General features: G+C 42.5%; 4 protein-coding genes and 1 long non-coding RNA gene across 5 annotated transcripts; 3 read left to right on the forward strand and 2 right to left on the reverse strand.

Annotated features, from left to right (window-relative positions):
* Window positions 1-225: 225 nt before the first annotated feature.
* On the forward strand, window positions 226-9848 carry LOC135331229 (uncharacterized). Its single transcript, XM_064526318.1, has 9 exons — window positions 226-871; window positions 1100-1204; window positions 3402-3516; window positions 3726-3923; window positions 5837-5901; window positions 6658-6765; window positions 7144-7219; window positions 7451-7597; window positions 9532-9848. Exons 1-9 carry the CDS (start codon window positions 476-478, stop codon window positions 9690-9692), a joined length of 1371 nt encoding a protein of 456 aa, XP_064382388.1. The 5' UTR covers window positions 226-475; the 3' UTR covers window positions 9693-9848.
* LOC135334025 (uncharacterized) lies at window positions 7606-8724 on the forward strand. Its single transcript, XR_010394179.1, has 2 exons — window positions 7606-7731; window positions 7806-8724. It is a non-coding gene; the product is annotated as an uncharacterized LOC135334025 (long non-coding RNA).
* A 70-nt stretch (window positions 9849-9918) lies between the features above and the next one.
* On the reverse strand, window positions 9919-19385 carry LOC135330766 (uncharacterized). The gene is made up of 15 exons (XM_064525721.1): window positions 19216-19385; window positions 18376-18439; window positions 16017-16172; window positions 14414-14560; window positions 13898-14064; window positions 13286-13463; window positions 13038-13229; window positions 12831-12982; window positions 12532-12679; window positions 12153-12275; window positions 11494-11666; window positions 11298-11350; window positions 10779-11177; window positions 10554-10714; window positions 9919-10267 (listed from the first exon to the last, which is right to left on the reverse strand). Exons 3-15 carry the CDS (start codon window positions 16167-16169, stop codon window positions 10019-10021), a joined length of 2295 nt encoding a protein of 764 aa, XP_064381791.1. The 5' UTR covers window positions 16170-16172; window positions 18376-18439; window positions 19216-19385; the 3' UTR covers window positions 9919-10018.
* A 132-nt stretch (window positions 19386-19517) lies between these two features.
* LOC135331989 (uncharacterized) lies at window positions 19518-21042 on the forward strand. Its single transcript, XM_064527301.1, has 4 exons — window positions 19518-19675; window positions 19837-20021; window positions 20255-20395; window positions 20668-21042. The coding sequence occupies exons 1-4, from the start codon at window positions 19654-19656 to the stop codon at window positions 20845-20847; spliced, it is 528 nt and encodes a 175-aa protein (XP_064383371.1). The 5' UTR covers window positions 19518-19653; the 3' UTR covers window positions 20848-21042.
* A 422-nt stretch (window positions 21043-21464) lies between these two features.
* Window positions 21465-22840, reverse strand: LOC135331833 (uncharacterized). Its single transcript, XM_064527094.1, has 4 exons — window positions 22441-22840; window positions 21985-22125; window positions 21745-21898; window positions 21465-21678 (listed from the first exon to the last, which is right to left on the reverse strand). Exons 1-4 carry the CDS (start codon window positions 22795-22797, stop codon window positions 21638-21640), a joined length of 693 nt encoding a protein of 230 aa, XP_064383164.1. The 5' UTR covers window positions 22798-22840; the 3' UTR covers window positions 21465-21637.
* Between the last annotated feature and the right edge of the window lie 2355 nt (window positions 22841-25195).

Here is a 25195-nt window from a genome sequence, read left to right on the forward strand (position 1 = left end):
CACACACACTAGATCTCACTTTTTGAGGTGTTGATGATGGATGTGAGAATCGAAGCAGTTTCCTTTACATTGTATTATGAATATCTTTCCCAAAATTTTATTGTAAACTTGGAAAAGATCCATCACTTTAGTTTTGCATTTGTGGTTCATAGAGTCACTCAGCGGCTTGGAATCGAGGCTACCCAACCCACTAAAAAATTAATTGGAGGAAGTCTTAGATGCGCCCACTTCCTCAGATCAGTCGATGAATGAAGTTTTATAACCTCGAGGGCCGAAGCTTCAAAACAACAGTACAGTGGCGAGAACGGTAGCTAGCTAGCTAGCTACAAGGTCGAAGAGTTGCATGGACTGATGCGCTGCACAAGACAAGTATCCTCCCAAGACCCCAAGCAACCCTCATCGCTACTAAGTAAAGCCATAGATTTAAAGCAGCCAGGTTTACACACCCACTGAAATTGGAATTGGTACAAAAAAGATGTCAGATCTTGATCAAGTACTTATAGCATCCCCCACCTTCACAACAAGCACAGAGCACACACCGCCCACACCACAAGATGCACTCGCTAATAAGGAACGCAGCAAAAGCAAGCAGCACAAACTATCGTCCAGAATGGCATTTTTGAGTAAAGGAGGCCAGAAAAACAATATATCGAAACCGACCACCAGCAAAGAACTAGCCGAGGGTAGAGGTCAAAGGTCATCTACAAAGGGTGTAAATTCACCAGAGATAGTAACATCAGATTATGACAGTTGTTTCGAGACGGATCCTGAGTCAGGAGGTAGCGACGTTGCTAGGCGCACTGACGATGATGCTGACTCGGGAGTTATCGAGAGTGTTACCGGTACCGTTGCCATGGGAACTGACCTGGGGGTGAGAATTATCGAAAATCTGGATTATTTTCAAATTCAATAGTGCCTGAATTAAATCGAACTGCTACAGTATCTATAGTGCTATAGTTCTGGCGTAATAAAACGTGTATTTACGTAATCATTTTACTGAGCATAATACGTTGTTAGCATAAATATAGTTATTTCTGCATAAATAGAATACCGTACCTTAACTACACCCTCACAAACACACACACACACACACACACAGGACCTCAAAGAAGTGGTGGACTTATTGGACAGTGAGGAAGACCTGGCCATTGCTGCTCAAGAGGAGGCACGAGTGCAGGCTCTGCTGGATAGTCTGGATGAGAAGGTAGGCATCACCACTCATGTGTGTGTGAGGTGTGTGTGTGTGTGCTCTTGTGAAATCTAGCTGTCAAATGATTGTCACCCCACCGTCTATAATATCTCCATAGCATGTGTTTGGACCTGTGTTAGCAGGCCACCCTCTATAATATCTCCATAGCATGTGTTTGGACCTGTGTTAGCAGGCCACCCTCTATAATATCTCCATAGCATGTGTTTGGACCTGTGTTAGCAGGCCACCCTCTATAATACAGCCAGGTTAATGGGCCTCAAAGTCTCTCCATAGCATGTGTTTGGACCTGTGTTAGCAGGCCACCCTCTATAATACAGCCAGGTTAATGGACCTCAAAGTCTCCATAGCATGTGTTTGGACCTGTGTTAGCAGGCCACCCTCTATAATACAGCCACTGTTACGGCCACCACTAATAGACACGTTTAACTGTCAATGTAAATCTACCCAATAGGTAATCTTTATATAAATACAGTGTGTGTAGGGAATCTAGCTGTAGCAACTAGTACATTGAACTGAGCATGCCGTGTGGGAGAGTACTGTGGGACTAGCTATACAGATTGGTTTTGGAATTATAAATATAATTATACCTAACTTAATTTATAAGCTATATAAATTGTCGTGTTAGCTAGGCTACGTGCATGTATGTGTTGTCTCTGCTACATGCATACTTTGATTGATTGCATGTGTATAGTAACTGTTAGTTAGTTCCTGTGCCTGACTAATCACAGGATGATTGAAGTGAAGTCAGTGCGCGTATGAATATGAGGAATCATTCGTTATCTTCCTGTAGCTATACAAATGGTGTTAATGCATCCCCTCTCACTCTTCCTACTAACCCCCCCCCCCTACCGTCTTTCTTCCTTACTATGCCCCTCTTCCTTACTATGCCCCTCTTCCTTACTATTCCCCTCTTCCTTACTATGCCACTTGTTTCCTCTTGAGAAAACATATCCTCTACTTCATTTTAACACATACATTGTACACTGGCCCTCTTGTGACAAAGCACAATAGTGTGATGGTGATCACACCAAGATTGCTCTTATCTCCCACACTGCCACTGATAAAGGTCATTATGTTACCACTACTCACTCCAGTGTGGTGTCCTTATCCCAGTGCCAAGGTGTTGTCCCAATGGTTAAATGTATGGAGATGTTGATTAAGGTCAAGGACCATGTCAACACAGAGTACAGAGGGGGGGATACAGCATAAAAGATACCTGCACTAAGATATCTTATGGGGCATAAAGATACCGAAGATAATTGCTTAGTCTTATAAGCTAAAGTTACATAGAGGTTGCTCAGTGGTAGTTAAAGATTAAACACTAAATGACCTGTAATAATAATAATAATAATAATAATAATAATAATTATGTATTATGTGTTTATGTTTCTACATGATGTCCAGTTACTGAAAGTCTACAATGAAACCATGTCCAGCTATCAGCATCTGTTACTGTTCCTACCGTTATATTAACCTCTGTACCCTGACCTCTGACCTCTCAAGCTCGTGTACTATACATAATTATACAGTGCATACATTTACGGCATCTTTCCCTTTTGTATACTCCCTAGAAGAATTGTGTACTGTACATGATTATGAAGTTACACCTCAGTTACTGTTTCTTTCAACTTTGTGTTGGCTAAGCTAGCTATCACCTCCATCATTATTATTTGTCATTCCCTTTGCAGCTCGAAGCTAAATGGTGGTGTACTGCACATATTTAAAGCCTAGTATTATACAAGGTGTGAAGCGTAGTAAGCTTCTTTTGTTCCAAGGTTGACAGTTATTGACTAGCCTTTTCTGAAGCATATCCATCAAATGTCCAATTTCGAAAATTTGAGCTTAGATATTCTGGTTGGTCAATTATACTGATAACAGTCCCTCCCTAGTCCCCCTCCCACACACACACACACTCATAACTGTTTATACAGTCTCTTCTAGTCCCCCTCCCACACTCTCACACACACGCACTCATAACTGTTTATACAGTCTCTTCTAGTCCCCCTCCCACACACACACACGCACTCATAACTGTTTATACAGTCTCTTCTAGTCCCCCTCCCACACTCTCACACACACGCACTAGATAACTGTTTATACATGCACCCTCTGTCTCAGTCTCCCACTAGTCCCCCTCCCACACCCACACTCGTGCACTACATAACTGCTTATACACCCTTTTCCTCGGCAGATTGAGATGTCCTCTCTGTCCAAGGAAGCCCTTGAGCTATTGAAGCAGATCCCCTCAGGCTATGTGCCCCTCCCCCATCAAGTGGGCGGCCACAGACACATTGAGGGACGGCTAGGTGAGCCTGTGAGGGTGTGTGAGGTGTGATAGGGCTTGTCAAGATCTACAGAATTTATAGTTTATTGGTTGATTTTTAGTGAATTTATGGCTTCCCGAAAATAGCCAAATAAAGCCAGTGTACTAGTACACACATAACACGCACGCCACACCCATACCACACAATCCACCCACTCCACACACACACACACACACTCCACACCCACACAGGGTTCCTGAGACAGATTGGCCAACCTGACATACTCTACAAGCCAGTGCAGTCGATAAAAGGTAACAGAGAGCTTAACTTCTACGAGCACATTTACAACTCTGATGACCCCAATTTGACCTCTGATATTCAAACTTTGAAGCAACTGATACCAAGGTTCTTTGGGCAAGAGGAGATTTGCGATCGCTATGGCGATGTCTGTGAGTGCTCTTGTAACTGTTAAGTATTACGTCATTTTTGTAGTATCAGGAGGTTGACAGAAGTAGGCCATACAGCCAGGTTAATGGGTCCCAAAGTCTCCATATCATGTGTTTGGACCTATGTTAGCAGGCCACCCTCTATAATACAGCCAGGTTAATGGGCCTCAAAGTCTCCATAGCATGTGTTTGGACCTGTGTTAGCAGGCCACCCTCTATAATACAGCCAGGTTAATGGGCACCAAAGTCTCCATAGCATGTGTTTGGACCTGTGTTAGCAGGCCACCCTCTATAATACAGCCAGGTTAATGGGCACCAAAGTCTCCATAGCATGTGTTTGGACCTGTGTTAGCAGGCCACCCTCTATAATACAGCCAGGTTAATGGGCACCAAAGTCTCCATAGCATGTGTTTGGACCTGTGTTAGCAGGCCACCCTCTATAATACAGCCAGGTTAATGGGCACCAAAGTCTCCATAGCATGTGTTTGGACCTGTGTTAGCAGGCCACCCTCTATAATACAGCCAGGTTAATGGGCACCAAAGTCTCCATAGCATGTGTTTGGACCTGTGTTAGCAGGCCACCCTCTATAATACAGCCAGGTTAATGGGCACCAAAGTCTCCATAGCATGTGTTTGGACCTGTGTTAGCAGGCCACCCTCTATAATACAGCCAGGTTAATGGGCACCAAAGTCTCCATAGCATGTGTTTGGACCTGTGTTAGCAGGCCACCCTCTATAATACAGCCAGGTTAATGGGCCTCAAAGTCTCCATACCATGTGTTTGGACCTGTGTTAGCAGGCCACCCTCTATAATACAGCCAGGTTAATGGGCACCAAAGTCTCCATAGCATGTGTTTGGACCTGTGTTAGCAGGCCACCCTCTATAATACAGCCAGGTTAATGGGCACCAAAGTCTCCATAGCATGTGTTTGGACCTGTGTTAGCAGGCCACCCTCTATAATACAGCCAGGTTAATGGGCACCAAAGTCTCCATAGCATGTGTTTGGACCTGTGTTAGCAGGCCACCCTCTATAATACAGCCAGGTTAATGGGCACCAAAGTCTCCATAGCATGTGTTTGGACCTGTGTTAGCAGGCCACCCTCTATAATACAGCCAGGTTAATGGGCACCAAAGTCTCCATAGCATGTGTTTGGACCTGTGTTAGCAGGCCACCCTCTATAATACAGCCAGGTTAATGGGCACCAAAGTCTCCATAGCATGTGTTTGGACCTGTGTTAGCAGGCCACCCTCTATAATACAGCCAGGTTAATGGGCACCAAAGTCTCCATAGCATGTGTTTGGACCTGTGTTAGCAGGCCACCCTCTATAATACAGCCAGGTTAATGGGCCTCAAAGTCTCCATACCATGTGTTTGGACCTGTGTTAGCAGGCCACCCTCTATAATACAGCCAGGTTAATGGGCACCAAAGTCTCCATACCATGTGTTTGGACCTGTGTTAGCAGGCCACCCTCTATAATACAGCCAGGTTAATGGCCCCCAAAGTCTCCATAGCATGTGTTTGGACCTGTGTTAGCAGGCCACCCTCTATAATACAGCCAGGTTAATGGGCACCAAAGTCTCCATACCATGTGTTTGGACCTGTGTTAGCAGGCCACCCTCTATAATACAGCCAGGTTAATGGCCCCCAAAGTCTCCATAGCATGTGTTTGGACCTGTGTTAGCAGGCCACCCTCTATAATACAGCAACTGTTGGTTAACTGCTACATTGTATGTACATGTATGTAGCCACTGCATTCAATTTATAAAGATCACTGCTGCTGAATTAATGCATTATTTACAAAGGTCATACACGTAGCTTCATCGGTGTGTCTCATACATTTATTATTATTTATAGCCCATGGTATTTTGTCAAACACAGCCATGCTTACATGCATCTCCCCTGTATCTCTGCAGCTCCCTACATTATGCTGGAGGACATTGCCAGCCGGTTCAGCAAACCTTGCATCATGGACATTAAGGTACTACACACATTAGGGTACTGCACACATTAGGGTACTGCACACATTAAGGTTCTGCACACATTAGGGTACTGCACACATTAAGGTACTGCACACATTAGGGTACTGCACACATTAAGGTACTGCACACATTAGGGTACTGCACACATTAGGGTACTGCACACATTAGGGTACTACACACATTAGGGTACTACACACATTAAGGTACTGCACACATTAGGGTACTGCACACATTAGGGTACTACACACATTAGGGTACTGCACACATTAAGGTACTGCACACATTAAGGTACTGCACACATTAAGGTACATTCTGCACACATGTTGCACTCCCATGTGGTTATGGTACATAGCTTTAATTCCCCACCTGATAGCCATCAGTGCAGTCATGCGTCAATTCATTATTAAGCTCTCAAAGCTCTCGTTATTTTGTCTACAAGGTTTATGTATCAGTTGAATAGGTGGAGGATGTACAATCTGTATACTCACAGGAAGATAATTAGCACAGTCTATATAGTGACAGGAAGATTTGTATGCTTTCTAATTCCAGAAGCCAGTGCTATTCGTAGATTAGAGAGTGCTTGTGCGGATCTGGATGATCTCTAATACATGTACTGAAACATTTTTGTTGAATTCGCCACCAATGCAATCAGCATGCCGGTTTAGTTACTCCTTACACACACACACACACACACACACACACACACACACACACACTCACACCTATCCTCCTTACATACGCCCACACACACACAGGTTGGTAAGAGGGTGTACGATGACTTTGCTGAGCAGACGAAAATCGACAGAGAAGTGAAGAAATTTCCACAACAACAAATCATTGGATTCAGAATTATCGGAATGAGAGTAAGTTAATTATAATACACCCGATAATTACCAGTGCCTGTTGCATGGGTAGGGTTCAGGGTTCAGGGTTCAGCGGAGTAGAGCACCTTCAGACAGTCGTACATGTAACTTAAAGTATGATTTCAATATTTCCAAATGCTTAGCATACGATCACAATAATTATAGCCGGCCTAAGTTCTTGGTAACGTGGCTGTATTGGTGCACTGGTTTGGACTCAAGCTTAACTGGGACCCCGGTTACTGGCTAGGACTCTAGCTTGCACTTAGTTTCATGAGACTCCATCTGCGTACTGGTTGGAAGATCGGGACGTGCGCCCAGTGTGCATAATTATATGCATAATTATATGCCCCATATTCACATGATGCCGCCATTGTGCAGGTGCTCAGAGGAGATGACTACGTGTACTTCAACAAAGAATTCGGGCGGAGTAGGACAGTGGATACAACGCTACCTTGTAAGTCACATGACTATAACCACTGTATATAGATCATATAAACATGTACATGTGTATTACTACAACGTTGGTTTTGCAAATAAAACCCATAGAAAATTTAATTCGATCTTTTAATTATGTTTGATGCTCACAAAATTGGAGAAATACGGTACTACCGTATACAATGCTACACTGTACTGAATGTACGCCAACATGTATGTTGTTATTAGAACTGAAAATTGTTTTATGTAGCTGTTGGGGAGTTCTTTTTCGATGGTGCTGGTATCCGTGACGATGTGATCCATGCTCTGATTGGTCGACTGCAGCAGTATCGGGAGTGGGTGGAGTCTCAGAAGAGCTTTAAAATGTTTGCCACGTCTATACTGATTGTGTATGAAGGTAAGGCAAAGTACAATGTATATGAATTATTGTGTATGTTTAATAATTATAATTATACTGTGTTTCTGAAGTTGGGAGCTTGTCTATTAATTGTGGTGTCCCTATAAGCAGGCCACCCTCTATAATACAGCCAGGTTAATGGGCTCCAAAGTCTCCATAGCATGTGTTTGGACCTGTGTTAGCAGGCCACCCTCTATAATACAGCCAGGTTAATGGGCCCCAAAGTCTCTCCATAGCATGTGTTTGGACCTGTGTTAGCAGGCCACCCTCTATAATACAGCCAGGTTAATGGGCCCCAAAGTCTCCATAGCATGTGTTTGGACCTGTGTTAGCAGGCCACCCTCTACAATACAGCCAGGTTAATGGTCCCCAAAGTCTCTCCATAGCATGTGTTTGGACCTGTGTTAGCAGGCCACCCTCTATAATACAGCCAGGTTAATGGGCCCCAAAGTCTCCATAGCATGTGTTTGGACCTGTGTTAGCAGGCCACCCTCTATAATACAGCCAGGTTAATGGGCCCCAAAGTCTCCATAGCATGTGTTTGGACCTGTGTTAGCAGGCCACCCTCTATAATACAGCCAGGTTAATGGGCCCCAAAATCTCTCCATAGCATGTGTTTGGACCTGTGTTAGCAGGCCACCCTCTATAATACAGCCAGGTTAATGGGCCCCAAGGTCTCCATAGCATGTGTTTGGACCTGTGTTAGCAGGCCACCCTCTATAATACAGCCAGATTAATGGGCCCCAAAGTCTCCATAGCATGTGTTTGGACCTGTGTTAGCAGGCCACCCTCTATAATACAGCCAGGTTAATGGGCCCCAAAATCTCTCCATAGCATGTGTTTGGACCTGTGTTAGCAGGCCACCCTCTATAATACAGCCAGGTTAATGGGCCCCAAGGTCTCCATAGCATGTGTTTGGACCTGTGTTAGCAGGCCACCCTCTATAATACAGCCAGGTTAATGGGCCCCAAAATCTCTCCATAGCATGTGTTTGGACCTGTGTTAGCAGGCCACCCTCTATAATACAGCCAGGTTAATGGGCCCCAAGGTCTCCATAGCATGTGTTTGGACCTGTGTTAGCAGGCCACCCTCTATAATACAGCCAGGTTAATGGGCCCCAAAATCTCTCCATAGTATGTGTTTGGACCTGTGTTAGCAGGCCACCCTGTATAATACAGCCAGGTTAATGGGCCCCAAGGTCTCCATAGCATGTGTTTGGACCTGTGTTAGCAGGCCACCCTCTATAATACAGCCAGGTTAATGGGCCTCAAAATCTCTCCATAGTATGTGTTTAGGAGGTCCGACACGTGTGCCTCAATTAGGCTGGTGTTTGGTCTCGTGCAATAATAACTTTACTGTTAAATTTTGTACCTAATATAGAGGTAGTCGAATTTGCAAAATAATGCTTTGTTCTCGAGTTATGCCTAGTTTTGCTTACTTGGAGTGCCATTGCAGACTTTTCAGAAGAGCACGTAGCCAAACTTGTTTACCGAGTGTTGCTACTCTACTTAATAGTTAGCTCTGCACTAGAACGCTAGCTATTGGTAGCTGCAAGAGTGAGAAGAGAGCTACAAGGCTCTGCTGATGCAGCCATTAATTTTAGACTTGAGCTTTTGGCATCGATCGTTTTTAACAACAGTCATGGTCGATCATTACCACCCACTCTTTGAGTTTGCATGCAGCAAAATTGCAAAAATGTTCACCATGATATAATGTGTGTATTAAAGCTATTAGTAGCTTTATGTTATGTAGCTTTGGCATCTCCACCGAGGCATCAGCACCCGCGGTGATAGACAGATTTCACTTTCACCATAGACTGTTATGTCTACAATTTAAATGCAATTCTGTACAAAACGTAAACAATTTATTGTGAGCCTCTTTTGTTTTCAAATTCACAATCAATAATAATAATTGTATATCTTTCTCTTGCTCAGGAGACATGTCCAGGTCATGTGACTCTGTACACGATCTACTCGACGTTCGATTGGTCGATTTCGCTCACGTCTACAACCGTGACTCGTCAGAAGATGGGCCGGACGAAAATTTCTTGTTTGGACTTAAGAGTTTTATTTCTCATCTTCATCAGTTGAAGTAGCTATACCTATTGTATAGGAGTGTTTTAGATTTGTACCCTGTACCTTGTACCCTGACCTCACTTGAAATGTCCACCCACGCATTCTGTCAGAGTTTAGTGATTTAGTTTTGTTTCAATGTTAATTCAATTCAAATAATTTCTCAAGATGGAATGAAATTGTCTATTATAATTATAATAATTATTATTCAATAAGTACGTATACCAGTACGTAAAATTATTCAGTACATAAAATTAATAAACAATTAATGATGAGATAATAATTATAACATTAAGTCACATAATTATATACAAAACAAATAAATTAATTTATATAATCATTACGTGTGCTACACATTGGTCATGCTGCCCATGCTCATGCTAATTGGGCGTCTTTTGGGTGCATTAAAGTTCATTTGGCAGTCACGTGATACGGCCCGTGTCATGTGATTGGCTCCGACAGATACATTGTGAGATGACATCGTGGTCATGTGGTTGCCATGGGATGCAGTGCGTGATATCTGCGTGTGATGTGAGGGTGGTGGGTGCGGCTCCGCCATCGGGTCAAAGTCCAGATTATCAGCTGACATGGAGATCACCTGCGCGCAAAAAAGTTATAATTATAATGATACCACATAGCGCGTTACTGTTTGAAAAAATGTTGTTTTATAATTATTTTTATAATAATTATTATTAATTTTGAGCTCTAAATAATTATTAATTTTATTCGTACATTGTACATAGCTCAGAATGGTGACGTAGAACATGGTGTATTACGCATTAAATAAGAATAATAATTTCACAGCTTTAATTTATGGATCAATTAACATTCTGATACGAAAATAATAAACCTATATATAATTATAACCACAATTATTTTTGTACCTGTTTCCTACGTTGTATGTAGGAAGAGAAATGATCGTACTGAGGGGCGTGGCCTTGTGAGAGGGCATGGCCAGATGAGTGGGGGTGGTCTGGAGGGTAGATTCCTCTCGGCAAACTAGTACCTCTATGACGATAGGTGGGCGTGACAGGGGGTGGGTATCCTGTGGGGCATTGTGGAATGATTATTGGTAAATTTATAATTAAACAACTTAATTTGATACTCACCTCTGGGACTTGACAATCCTGTTTGACTGGTTAGGTAACTGGACTGACTGGTAGACCGTACTCTGGGAGGCAGTTGAGTGGAGTGGTTGGGAAGGTGGGCGGGGACTGTGCTACGACGAGGCAAATTCCGTGGTCGATGGCGACTACTAGAAAATACCGACCCTGCTCTGAAGCGACCACCGGCTGTAGTTGGGTGTGGCTCCGGGTTACCAAGCCCCTCCTCTTGATATGTAGCTAGCTGCGACTGAGTTCGGTAGTCATGCTGAACAGGTTCCAAACCCGTTTGACCAGTTTTCGTGTCCAAAGTGACAGGGACTGCGTTGGAGAGGATGGACGGCATAGAGTGTGTGAGAGAGTGGTAGCCGGCACTCGTTTCCGAGACTGAGGAGCCGGGAGTACCTGTGTGTGGGTGGGTGTGTGTTGTGTGAGGGTGTGATGATATGAGAGCTTTCAAATGACTACCATAACGACTAGCCCAGAAAAATAATAAACCAAGGTTGTACATTACAATCATCCTACCTGGTGCTTGGTAGCTGGAATGAGGAACCTCCCCACTGGTTCTAATATGTGTCCTGTGTGTGTGTGTGTGTGTGAGGTGTGATGTGTGGTAAACTATACTATACTAGCTGAACATAATACACTGAACATCATACATACGTTTTATACAACACCACATGTACATAACTATATTATTATATCCTTCTCCATTACATACCCTTGTGAATAGTTGGAGTCACTCGAGTATCGTAGCCTCTTCCCTGGGGACACGTTGCCATTGGGTACGACGCCCACAGGTGCCTGTATCGTCATGGAAACACCGTCCTTGCAGCTCTTGAGCAGTTGCTTGAGAATCGATGGTTTCATATTTAATGTCTGCTTACCCATCACCTGTGTGAAAGAAGTAATATCACAACTTGCATGTACTGTGCCAGGAGTGTATAATTATTGCAATTTCAGAGAAAATTAAAAAGAAGCCTTTAAATACATGCATGCTTTTTTCATGGCTCATGCTAGACTGTCTCTGTATCTGTATATGTATATACAGGCTTGCAGCCTTTGTTTTTTGTGTGCAATAAGGTTTGGGAAAAGAACATAATGATCAATTTTTCACAAATAAGATAGCTATACTGAAACAGTTACAGTGTTGACAGTGACACGTACGTACATGTAAAAAATAGAATGCCTTTGACAAACATGCAAATGTCTGTTTTAACGCATGTGTACACAAGCCGCTGCTATACATCATTACCAGGTACCAGTTAGCCTATCTTGATAACTATAGGGATGGTATAATTAATGTAGATTACGGACTATTACTCCAGAGGGACTTTCCCCACACACCACACACCACACACTACACACACACTGACGTACCTGCACAATCTCATCGCCCGGTTTGATGGTGCCGGCCGCCTGTGCCTCACGGTCCACTGCACTCACAAACACTCTCATCTCGTAGCTGAAACCAAACGACTTCTTACCAGGAATACGAACCTCCTGGAGGGGGGGATTATTATAAATAATATTCTCTCTTTTGTTGTTAGTAAGAGCTAGACTATCCGTGCCTCAAACACTGTAACAGACTTGCAAACAAGGCCAACCACTCATGAACCTATCAGTACAACAATGGCTACCCCCGAAGAAAGAAGGCCAACTGCAATAATAAAGGACAGGTCTAAAAAATGAACAGTTTGTATACAAAACAACCCTCAACAAAGACCACAACCCACCCACACGCACTCCCCACACACACCTGGGGCAATGGTTTCTGTAGTGTAGCAGTCCGTCTGATCATCACGTCCACCGACACTTGATCACATGACCTGATAATCTCAAGAGCCTCTTTCTTTGTAACACTGCGCAAGTCATAGCTCCCAATGAACTGCAGACGATCACCAGCTCTGTGAGGGTGTGAGGGTGTGATAATAATTATGGGTACCATTGGATTCGTCTCATTGAGAGCTTTCAAATGACTACCGTAACGATAACTGTATACGTATACAACTTTTGTACTTATAAATAAATAAAAATTATGAAAACATTTTTTCTTACAATAGAACTTTGTGAGCTGGCATGTTCTCTATCACTTCGGACACAACGATCGACTGGTCACCATGGTAACAGTCTGAGCCTCCGTCCACAGAGAAACCCCAAGGTTGTCCGGGGGTTATTCGTGTCAGCTTAACCCTCAGTCCACCCAATTCCTGATCAAGTAAAAATGGTGAAATAATAAATAATAATCAGAATAAAATTGCTTACTGTTTTTGCTCGACTTCCTTCGGAAATGGTGCTGTAACCGTGGTTACTATGTTTCCGCTGCACCACCGCTCCATTTTCATTGGTTAGTTGCGAGATGGTGGACTGCAGTTGTAGGGTTTCATCCAACAGCTCAGAGCGTTCGTTTTGCACCGAAGTGAGCTCATTTTGTAGCCGAGAATAATCATCGATCAACTGTGTGGGCGTTGATATAATGACAAAGTGCAATTAGTAACAACCTTTACACTGACCTTTGACCTTTCATCGACGGCAATGGCTCTCATTACCATGGCTTCTTCATTGCTACGCTGGAGAATGTTTACGTCCTTTTCCATATTTTTGATCTGATGAGTCAGCTCTCTGCGTTCGATATCCGCCTCCTTCAGTTTGCCCGCAAGTTTCTCTAGAGTAACTCTGAGCTCATGTGATCTACGGAGGAGGGTACAAAGGTCAATCAAATGATTTGTTTAGATTAGCGATCATTATCTCACCAAGTTTTCTGTTTTCATGACATACGTACACGTACATAATATAAGTATGGCCTTAGTGATTGTGGAAGCTGTTTTTTAATAGTCGATAATTTGAGTGATAAACGTTCGATTACTTCAATTATAAAACATGCCAGCAGTTGTATAGTAATCAGTACATGTAGCTTTAATTAGTGATGTGTTTACTTCTTTCAGGCTCAAATTTTTGTTTTCATGAACAAAGCTCGGGCCTTAGTGATTTCTCCAAATAGTTGCTATTTCAGAAGCTATAGCTACGTTTAAAATTGGATTACTTAATTAAGAGTTACAAAATTAATAAATGGCTTCGAACACTTACAGTAAGAATTGTTTACCAGTCTCAAATATTTGACTTACTCTTTTAATAAGACGTCCTTCTCTTCGATAGCCAACACTCTCTCTCTCTTTGCTGCCTCTGTTATCTGCCGGTAGTCATCCAACTCCATTGCCAGCTGATCACGATCCTCGACCACCTTCACTATGGCTTCCTTGAGCTCTGGGAAAGTGACAACACGACCCTCGTCCTGTTGTGTGTGTGTGTGTGTGTATGTGAGGGGTGAAGGAGCCAGTCTCTTATCTACCGTATTACTAGAATGTTTTGCGAACATCAAATATTATAATAATACGAACTTTGATCAATTCGTAAAAATAAAATCGCAAAACCTAAATTACGATCTTCGCCAGAATGCAATAGTTAGATTGCAAAGGGTCTTGAAAATTTTCTGCTGATTGGCTCATTTGCAAAGGTTTTTCATCATCAAAATATTCTAGTAATACGGTATTAAGCGCCACTTCACTATTAAATTTGAGACCAACGTTATGAGGTACATAGTTACATAGAAATCTCATACCATAATTATATGTACTACTCACCACTTTTTTGGAATCAGTTTTCTTGGTGGAATGAGTATCTGGAATGGGGCTTGGGCTGGTATGGGAGTTGGAGCGTGAGCGCATGGTCAGTGAAGCAGATCGATAGTGAGTGGTGAGGACTCTCGGAGGCTCCTTGGGCATCAGAAGCTGTGGGCGTGTGTGAGGGGGTGTGCGTGTGTGCGTGTGTGTGTGTGTGGGTCGTGATGCTTGCAGTGGGCGTAAATGTGGGTCCCCTTCATTACACACGCATGACATGAATACTGTCATGCATGCAGAATCAGCTCTGTAACTAGTAACAAGCTAGAGTTCTGATTGTTTAAAATCAACAATTTCTGATAGCTTAATTAGAAGGAGTCCGTTCAGATGGTATGCTCAAATCTCAAATTTGTAAAAGGCCATAATTTCCTGTTTTCAGCCTAAAAAGTAAACTTTTCTTTAACGTGACGTACGTACATCATCTGAAAGTCTACTTTTCAGAAAATCATAAAATTGGACCCCCGAAACTAGAAAGGTTATGGGATACTCTATTTAACGCTATTGTACATGTACGTGTTTTATAAACAACACAAGTGTTCACCTCCATATTTGCATGCATCAGTCGGGAATACACAAACACCGGCTACCACACGGCATGAATATATCACAATTGTTTATACAGACGGTGAAATAAGAACTCCTAACTTATAATCAACAGTAGCCTGAATAAAATTTTAGGCTACTGAACTTTGCGATGGAGGGTTGATCAACAGTGGCTGTATTATAGAGGGTGGCCTGCTACTAACACAGGTCCAAACACATGCTATATATGGAGAGACTTGGGGGCCCATTAACCTGGCTGTATTATAGAGGGTGGCCTGCTAACACAGATCCAAACACATGCTATGGAGACTTTGGGGCCCATTAACCTGGCTGTATTATAGAGGGTGGCCTGCTAAAACAGGTCCAAACACATGCTATGGAGATACTTTAGGTTTAACCTGGCTGTATTATAGAGGGTGGCCTGCTAACACAGGTCCAAACACATGCTATGGAGAGACTTTGGGGCCCATTAACCTGGCTGTATTATAGAGGGTGGCCTGCTTATAGGGACACCACAATAGACAGCTGGCTCCATTGTATAATGACTGTACATGTACCTACAGCTAAATACAGTATATCAATTACTGTATGCGTGGGAACATCCCAGCTAGAGTAGGAATAAAGCCTTAACTTCCAGACTCTAAAGCCTGGCTGCATGCCCTCAAGCATAATCATGTCTCCTATAAAAGGCCAGGGTGGAGTACCCCCCCTCACTGTGACCATTGTCAGCCCTGGCATATACAGTAGCAGCCCCCGTCCCTACACTGTCTGGTACACTGGCTGGTTAAGGATGAGAACATCACGGTCACTATGGCTAATGTCTCCATGTTTGCAGCTACTACAAGACAACGCACATTAGATACATCTCTACCTCCACACAACGGTAATTATTGGCTATTGTTAAAATTTCTATAGCTCAGAATTTGAATGCAATACACATCATTTGAATGCTCTCAATGAGACGAATCTAATCGTACCCATATCATCACACCCTCACACAACATACACCCTCACACATCCTCACCTGGTACAGTGCAGACAGCCCCTTCTCACACGATCGAACTCTCTCCTTGAGGTACTCGTTCTCAGCGTACAGTTTGGAGGTCTTGTCTCCATGGTTACTATACGCAGGCAATTCCCCATTAGGTAGAGATGGTGGTGGAAGTAATGACTCCATAACCTGTGTGTGTGTGTGTGTGTGTGTGTGTGTGTGTGCGTGCGTGTGTGTGTGTGTGTGTGTGTGCGTGCGTGCGTGCGTGCGTGCGTGCGTGCGTGCGTGCGTGTGTGCGTGCGTGTGTGTGTGTGTGTGCGTGTGCGTGTGCGTGTGCGTGTGCGTGTGCGTGTGCGTGTGCGTGTGCGTGTGTGTGTGCATGTGTGCAAATAAAGGTGATGTGGTCTACTACTCACACAAAAGGGCAGGAAGTCCTATACAGACACGCACAAGTACCTCTGCTCTAGAACCTACATGTACAAGTGTCATGCACTAGCTCTTCTATACAATACAACAAAATGTTAATTGCAATTGAGCTCTTGCTATAAACACAACTGAACATCAGTAGAAACACTGCAAACCATTGAAGTCTGGTAATGAGAATTCCACACTGAAGAGGTCAATGAAAAGGTTATTAGTATATTGGCAGCAGTTAACTTCCACAAGTGGCTTTAAATTACAAGATATTCCGTTCCTTTGATGTGGTAAAATATACGAGCTACTTCCTTTGATGTGGTCAAGGGCTACAAGGTCTGTAACGGCCAGGCTGCACAAAAGCCTCTCATAACAGTGCATTAAATTTGGAGCCAGTCTGCCAAAACTTGAAGTGTCAAATTCCAACAGTGCCTATAGTCAACCAATGCCGGAGCAGGGTAAACAAGCTGTACATACACGCAGCTGTGGCTACAGGGGAAAACCCCTTCAATTAAATCATCCCCTCAGGTGAACATCTATACAAGCAATTCATAGTCGGCGCAATTTCCAAGCAATTCTCACAGATAATCAGTCAGAGTTATCGTAGCTTTGCAGTTGTCGAATGATAAACTGTGTACACATCGATCACCTGGCAACTACATAAAGTGTAACAACTATTTGGAACGAACTTGAGCTGCTATTAAAAACAAGCTCCACGTGAGCCTACAGGGGACAATCCCTTCAATTAGACTATCTCCTCAGGTGATACTGCAACCTAAAAGCAATTTCCAAGCAATTCACATCTAATCAGTCAGCGTTTTCGTAGCTTTGCAGTTGTCGAATGATAAACTGTGTACACATCACCTGGCAACTAAAGTGCAAATATTTGGAACGAACTTGAGCTGCTATTAACGAGCGTCTTGTATCTCAACTCTCTGCCCACATGCGAACAAAACCTGGTGTCCAAGTATAATCACAGACGACCAATGAAAAGACGATATGCCACGAGATGGAAACATGACTACAAGTAAACAGCATTATCTATTACCCAAAAACACGAGCTATTGAATTTTAATCGGGAAAGATGAAATTTCAAACTTATTTTAGCTTTGTCTAGTAGAGGTATTGAAGTTCCTAGCACCTTTGAATAATGGTGGCTTTGAAGTTTCAGATCTAACAGTTTTTGTGCTTGTGCTAGTTAAAAGTACACACACACACACACACACGTCACACACACACACACACGTCACACACACACACACACGTCACACACACACACACACGTCACACGCACACACACACACACACACGTCATACGCACACACACACACACGTCACACACACATACACACCACACACGCACACACACAATTAGCTAATAACACATTAACAGGTTTCACTGGCTATATTCACTGCGCATCAGATGAGATCATTAAACACCCCCTAACAGCAGGTAAACCACAAAAACCACCTCTTTAATTGTGAAACCAAAGCTTCCTATTTTAACAGTGCTTCTCCAGCAACTAACACTAGTTATCTGCTAGCGTGGGTTGCTTAGAAACGCTTAACCTCGACTTGAAAATCATTCCTCGCACCATTAAGGTAAACGTGTAATCAACACTTAGATAGCACAATTTAATCGCTTTGCACGGTCCATTAGCTAGGTAAACTAGGTACAGTGCATATCAAGAAGGTTGTATATCATTCACAGTTGAACGTTGAAAGTCACCACTGACCCGCAAAGCTGAGTCTAGATCTAAGTGGCCTTGTCAGTGCCTGTCACAGCTTTGTGGTTTAGTGGCTTACTGTCATTGTGAGTGCTTATCTAAAACTTTGAAGGATATGATATTCAACCTACTTCAAAAGAACTGTTAGTATGCCCAATATGGTCATTGCTCTCTTGAGAGGTTTGTCTGCATCAGAGTGCTATATAGTGTACATAACTAACTACACCAGCTGTACTAAAACAACTCCTCACCTCTTGATGTCTTGTTGTTATAAGAGTTAGGCGTCAGCTTGATATACGTCAGCGTATAGAGGGGCTGCAGTCAAGGAGAATATCAAATAAACGAGAGATAAAATTAATTGTACACTGCACACATAATAAATTATACACACTAGGACTCTCCTGTACACACAGTGCACAATAAAAGAATATATAACTTGTTAACGATTTCAACTATAGTACTGTCATTGTACTAAGTTGTAAATGGCTGCAAGTTGTAAATGGCTGATACGTAGAAAGCTCATACGATTGTCTGAAATGGTCGTAATGTGGTTAGGGGACTAGCAACCATTAGTGGTGGTAATGAACATTCTCCATTGTAACTATAGGTCACATACTAACTGCATACAGTGCATGAGAAAACGGCTCGTAATTAATAGTAACCATTATAACCACTACCACATAATTTACCATAAGTACCACAAAGATGACACCCCTCTGCAGTGTCTCCACCACACACACAAACACACACACACACACACACACGTACACACACACACACACACACACACACACACACACACACACACACACACACACACACACACACACACACACACACACACACACACACACACACACACAGCTACATGCATAGCTAGCTAGCACGAGTGTATTCACTGCGTGCAATTAATGCGAATCATATCTGGTTACAAAACATGCACCAGGAGCTACTTGTACCTCACTAGCATAAAGCATTGAACAAAGTTTATGATGCACTTTCTGACAGAGCACTCACTAGGCACATGCAAACGCATTACTTTTGTGAGGTAGATTACATTTTATCTTTGCAAGCTTGCTTACACAACTCACATTATAGCTGGCCCGTTGGTCTCTCAAGAGTTCAGCCGTTCCTTTGAATGATATCAAACCTCAGCTCTGCGCTTTTATATAGAGTGTGGTTGTTGCAATCGACACGGAGCTCGAGGGCCTGTCACTTCAGGAATCTCTTGGCTTGTAGCACCTCTTGATCTTGTAATGTAAATCACTTCCTTTGAAATGGGATAGATCGTCTATGTAATAAGCCCTTTTCTGTTTTATCAACCGGGAAAGATCGTCAATGTAATAAGTACTTTTCTGTTTTCAACCGCTAGCCCCTCTAGGGGAGGTAAAACTTCGCGGGGTAGCAGAGGCATTTCTCTACATCCTGCTGGGACCTTCTATGCGAGCTAAATTGCTATTTGCTAGCACAAACACACAGAAGCTAGAACAACCAGCAGAGTAACAATAAAGCACTATCTCAGCTCCAAGATGGCTCAAACACAGCAGATAGGTGAATCAATTATGAGAACTGTGTGTGCATACATCATTAATTTCTGCTGCAGAGTCAGCTTCAGCAGATTAGAGCATTTGCTGTCTGTAGCAGGTTTAATACTAGCATTGTGCAGTCAAACACAATGGACACTGCAATAATAGTTTGTATGTATAATGCAGGAGCTCCACCTAATTACCATGAGGTTGAAGAGAAGCGAGATCAAGCCATGGTTCAACAACCACCCCAAAAACCGACTCAACAGCCACCCCCCATTGGGCAGGTCTACTATCCTGCACAGCAGTCGCAGGTGGTCCCCGGCACTGTTTATCAAACGCCCTACCAAATCCCTCAAATGCATCAGCAGGTGAACAGTGCATGTAATCAACAAGAGACGAGCTTGTATATACTAACTTTTGATTTCAATAACATATAATTATAGTGTATTTCCCGCACTGTGTTGTTTTTGCAGTTTTATACATGACACACCCCATACATACACACATAGAACATAATTTCACTGAAGTGCGGTGAGCACACTAAAATGGTCGCATATATTTTCAGTCTGTATGTGTATATATATACATGCGCCATGTGCAGGTTGAGGCTGCAGTGGGCAAGCCCCCTTACCCCGGACCCAATGATTTTCTCATTTTGAGCCTGGTTACCATGATCATGTGTGGATTACTCAACATTACCTCTCTCATGATTGGCATTCCAGGACTTGTGTTTGCAGGCTTGGTAAGTGCATGCATTGATCAATACTATAATACTGAATGATAGTTTATTTGCTAGGGAAACAGATACTCAACATTGTTATTGCCTGATGTTATCATTGCATGTATATGTAATCATGTTATCGTGTCTAATGCATGAGACGTGCCTACTGTTGATTGAACTATTTTGTACTTGTGGACTTTGAGCCAACTTTTTATGGGAAGCTATATAGGAAGCTAACTTTAGTTACTCCCAAAAGCAAAACAGAATTCATATTTTGTGTCCTCCCAATATAGAGCAACCACAATCGTACAGCCAACCAGAACTATCACAATGCCAAGAGGTACTCCAACTATGCCCTGGGGCTGGTCATAGCCAACATCATCTACACCCTCGTGTTGGGTATCATTCTGACTGGAGTTGCCGTGGGGTTAAGCAGAATTAGTCTCTACGGTTATTATGGCTACTACGGCTGACAGTATGAAAACAGACCATTTATATAATGAACGTTATACGTGAATGCTAACAAACTAGCTTAGCCTATATAATATATAGCTGTATCAATCGTAATCCCATGTAATGTTAGTTGTGTGCTTGCATGTGTGTATGGTTTTTTCATTTAATGCTGCAAGTTTTGTGCCATGGCAATGTATAACCGTGTATATACGATAGCAACCTTTAATGTACTCGTGCATGATAGTGATTATCGTGGAAAACTTGGTGAATGAGCCATTTAAACAGACTTCCATGGCGGCGTCTCAGGCCGGCGTGGCTACCATACACATCAATGACGTACTTGTATCCATCGGAACCTAATTTGGCAATCTTCGGTAAACTCGGCCAAAAATCTCAGTTCTAAAAATTATAAGAGTGCGGACTGATGCATGACGCAATAAAACTGATTTGCTGCAATTTGTTGTTGTGTGGGCGACTGACGATATAGCTTTGATGCCAGTTCTGCAAACTAAATAGGCTAATAGAGTTGGCACCATGCATGCACATGCAGTACATACGTGGCTTCACCAAATACTTACAAGGATCCCTATATACAAGTGCTACCATATGATGCAACTGGTCTCCCCATAGACATTCATTCTTAGACAAGTGTACATGTCTACACAATAATACACAAACCATATCAATTTACCACTGAGCTATATAGGTTTACAGTATTACACACACAGTAAGAGTTCTGGTTTACGTAGGCATTGATTGGCAACTATGTACTGTACTATGTAATCTCATATTCATGTGTTTGTGTCCAGCTCAGCGTCCGTAATAGCTACAACTGTAGCTGTAACCGTATCCTGCAAGTGTGCATGCATAGACCAAACGTTAGTGCATGGAAGACATTATGAATAAAAACTTCTTACTGCAATATGGCAGCACGCTTCCAGCTATCCCAATCCCAACGAGGACAATGTCTGCTACGAGAGCAAACAGTATGGCACTGACAACCAGGTAGACAGCAAACACTCCCAGTCTGCGGCCCTGCTTGATATTGCCTGCAGTAGTCGCCGCCTTGCTCTGCAAGTTAAAAGTTAAAAGCTTGCACACAAATTAAGAGGTAATATAAACATGTACACAAGATGAAATCTTTTCAACACACTAACCTTCACAGACAGTACGACTGCTGGGATTGAGCAGCAGAGACTCCCAATGAAGAAAATTCCAAAGACAACTGCTACGACAATCGTCAGAATAAAGTAGTCGTTTGGTTTGTAGTTGAAGTTTGGAGGATTCCAACCAGAACTCTGCATACGAAGGTTGTTACAAAAATTAAAGCCATTGTGTACAGGATGTTGTTTCACTAAATATTCATGTAACTGTGGGAGGATAATCGTGATGTTATTTTACTGAGTGTGAATGTACTTATAACGGAAATGCTGTGAACCTGTATCCTCTTGAGATTCAGGTGTTTAGACACTAATCTTATTCACACAGAACTGGGGAATATTTATTTGCAGTGCAATTTGCAATGTGAAGGAAATCAAAAGAAAGATTGCAGGCATGCAGATTTCAACAAATTGACACCATCATGCTAGCTGTATATAATATACAATACTTACCATGATAATTTGTGCAACACCTCCTTGCTGTGCAGAATAAGCAACCTGATTGCCATGATACTGGGGAGCCTGACCTTGCAACTGCAGAGGCTTAGGCTGATATTGTGGAGCATACACGGCTTGCTGTTGTGGGGCCACTTGGTTCACATACTGTATTGGGGCTGCTTGCATTATAGGAGGCTGAGGTTGGACCACTTGTTGCATGGTGGCAGGCTGTTGTTGAGTTGCAGGTAGCTGGTAGCTGGTTGCAAGTTGCTGTGGAGCTCCATACTGTTGCTGAACACTTGGAGGTGCTTGTACCACTGCACCGGGTTGATTAGTACTTGTAGACATGGTTAAAAGCTGCTCTCTGTCCATTTACTACACTTACTTTACCGTTATCCACAATAATAATTAATAATTGACGACGTTTTCTAGTGTAACAACTAATTTGCGGGGTCATTTTCTAGAAATTTTGCGGGTATACTAAGCACCAAACAATGATGCAGGGAAAGATCGTCAGTAGAACTAAGTGTTCGCAAATCAACAAACAAACAAACACCAATATCTGGTGATATATGTGAATTACATTGACTACTGCAGAGTTAGCCTCAGCAGATCATGCATTCTATCTGTAGCAGCATACTATAGTATATAGCATTGTGCAGTCAACCAATTGACTAATGATAAACTGTACTGCAACTATCGAACAAACTTTGTATGCAGGAGCTTCACCCAAACAACTATTGTGCAAACTAAGAGTTCTGGTATACGTAGGCATTGATTGGCAACTATATACGTGTACTGTAATTGGCTTAATAGTAAACAATGCAGTTTGGAATCTCATATTTATGTGTTTGTGTCCAGCTCAGCGCCCGTAATAGCGGCAACTGTAGCCGTAACTGTAGCTGTAACTGTATCCTGCAAGTGTGCATGCATAGACCAAACGTTAGTGCATGGAAGACATTATGAATAAAAAATTTCTTACTGCAATATGGCAGCACGCTTCCAGCTATCCCAATCCCAACGAGGACAATGTCTGCTATATGAGAGCAAACAGTATGGCACTGACAACCAGGTAGACAGCAAACACTCCCAGTCTGCGGCCTTGCTTGATATTGCCTGCAGTAGTCGCTGCCTAACCCTCTGCAAGCTAAAAGTTAAAAGCATATACACACAAGAGGTCATAACACGTACACTAGATGAAACCTTTTCAACACACTATACCTTCACAGACAGTACGACTGCTGGGATTGAGCAGCAGAGACTCCCAATGAAGAAAATTCCAAAGATAACTGCTACGGCAATCGTCAGAATAAAGTAGTCGTTTGGTTTGTAGTTAAAGTTTGGAGGATTCCGACCAAAACTCTGCATAAGAAGTTACAAAAATTAAAGCCATTGTGTACAGGATGTTGTTTCACTAAATATTCATGTAACTGTGGGAGAATTCACATGTGTCCTTGTGATGTTATTTTACTGAGTGTGAATGTATGGAAATGCTGTGAACCTGTATCTTCTTGAGATTCAGGTGTTTAGACACCAATCTTATTCACATGCACAGAACTGGGGAATGTTTATTTGCAGTACAATTTGCTATATGTGAAGGAAACTAAAAGAAAGGTTACAGGCATGCAGATTTCAACAAATTTACACCATCATGCATGCACTGATATATAATTATATATAATTATAATAATATAGACTATTAAAGGCAGGCTGTTGTTGAGTTGCAGGTAACTGGTAGTTGGTTGCAAGTTGCTGTGGAGCTCCATACTGTTGCTGAACACTTGGAGGTGCTTGTACCACTGCACGGGTTGATTAGTACTTGTAGATATGGTTAAAAGCTGCTCTCTGTTCATTTACTACACTTATCTCACCATTATCCCCACAATAATAATATTGGTTGCATCGCGCATCACATATACCCACAAAAACACAACTGCCCAGGCCGGTGTAAACAATGTAAAAGTACACAAGGAACTGGACAAAGTTGCATGCATCATAGATAGTAAAGGAAATTTCCTTTACTATCTATGCATGCATCATGATATACAAGCTATAATAAGAAAATCCATTGAAATTCATTAGCTTTATTCTAATTTATATCTCAGTATACAGGTTTCCTTTGCTTGGTTCTTGACAGTGTACTAGCTGAACAAGCTGAGCTCTGTGTGAAGATGGTTACCATAATTATGTTCAAGTGAACTTCATTAGGCTGTAGGAGTGCCCGATCATGTCAGGCATCGATCATTGCTGGCTGGGAGGATTGTGTGGGACACGATCACCACAGTATTAAATGCTCTTTGTGTACTATGCTGTAACTACAGCGCCAACTCTGACTGAACTCCATTATAAAGGTCCTCCAACGATTGCTGTAATTAAAAGACATGTCAGGCCCACAAGGCAGTTGGCTTTTCTTTTATTATGCACATGCATTTGATTCGTATACCGTAGAGCTGCTGTAAAATACAGAGACAAAAAATCAAACCGTACAGTAGATCCACTGCATACTACTCAACACTAGAATAGCTGTGCGCTTAAGCGCCACCATAATATTTTGGGGGTTGTAAAAAAACTACGCTCACTGCACTCTCAGCCCGGTTTGAGGTGGTAAAAAAGAAAAAAAAGTGTAACAGTTTCCTTTGATAGAGTGGTGCGGGGCCATTGTTTACCTGTTACACTTAGCTATACACGTATCTCAAGTACTTTTCTATCTCAAGTACTTTTTTGTCCAAGTAGACAATATATAATCTGCACCAGAGGAGGAGGTTGGACA

Source organism: Halichondria panicea, chromosome 1, assembly GCF_963675165.1.
Source record: "Halichondria panicea chromosome 1, odHalPani1.1, whole genome shotgun sequence".
Taxonomy (NCBI): Eukaryota; Metazoa; Porifera; class Demospongiae; order Suberitida; family Halichondriidae; genus Halichondria; species Halichondria panicea.

Bases quoted from the DNA above. Each gene is read 5' to 3' on its own strand.
- LOC135331833 (XM_064527094.1), bottom strand. From the start codon at position 22,797: ATGGACAGAGAGCAGCTTTTAACCATGTCTACAAGTACTAATCAACCC. The intron at 22,126-22,440 runs GTAAGTATTGTA...CTTCGTATGCAG, and splicing joins GTGTTGCACAAATTATCATG to AGTTCTGGTTGGAATCCTCC. The intron at 21,679-21,744 runs GTAAGAAGTTTT...GCACACTTGCAG, and splicing joins AAGCGTGCTGCCATATTGCA to GATACGGTTACAGCTACAGT.
- LOC135330766 (XM_064525721.1), bottom strand. From the start codon at position 16,169: ATGGAGTCATTACTTCCACCACCATCTCTACCTAATGGGGAATTGCCT. The intron at 14,561-16,016 runs GTGAGGATGTGT...ACACGCCCACAG, and splicing joins GGCTGTCTGCACTGTACCAG to CTTCTGATGCCCAAGGAGCC. The intron at 10,715-10,778 runs GTGAGTATCAAA...AATGCCCCACAG, and splicing joins AGGATTGTCAAGTCCCAGAG to GATACCCACCCCCTGTCACG.
- LOC135331989 (XM_064527301.1), top strand. From the start codon at position 19,654: ATGGCTCAAACACAGCAGATAG. The intron at 19,676-19,836 runs GTGAATCAATTA...TGTATAATGCAG, and splicing joins GGCTCAAACACAGCAGATAG to GAGCTCCACCTAATTACCAT. The intron at 20,022-20,254 runs GTGAACAGTGCA...CGCCATGTGCAG, and splicing joins TCCCTCAAATGCATCAGCAG to GTTGAGGCTGCAGTGGGCAA.
- LOC135331229 (XM_064526318.1), top strand. From the start codon at position 476: ATGTCAGATCTTGATCAAGTACTTATAGCATCCCCCACCTTCACAACA. The intron at 1,205-3,401 runs GTAGGCATCACC...TTTCCTCGGCAG, and splicing joins TGGATAGTCTGGATGAGAAG to ATTGAGATGTCCTCTCTGTC. The intron at 3,517-3,725 runs GTGAGCCTGTGA...ACACCCACACAG, and splicing joins ACACATTGAGGGACGGCTAG to GGTTCCTGAGACAGATTGGC.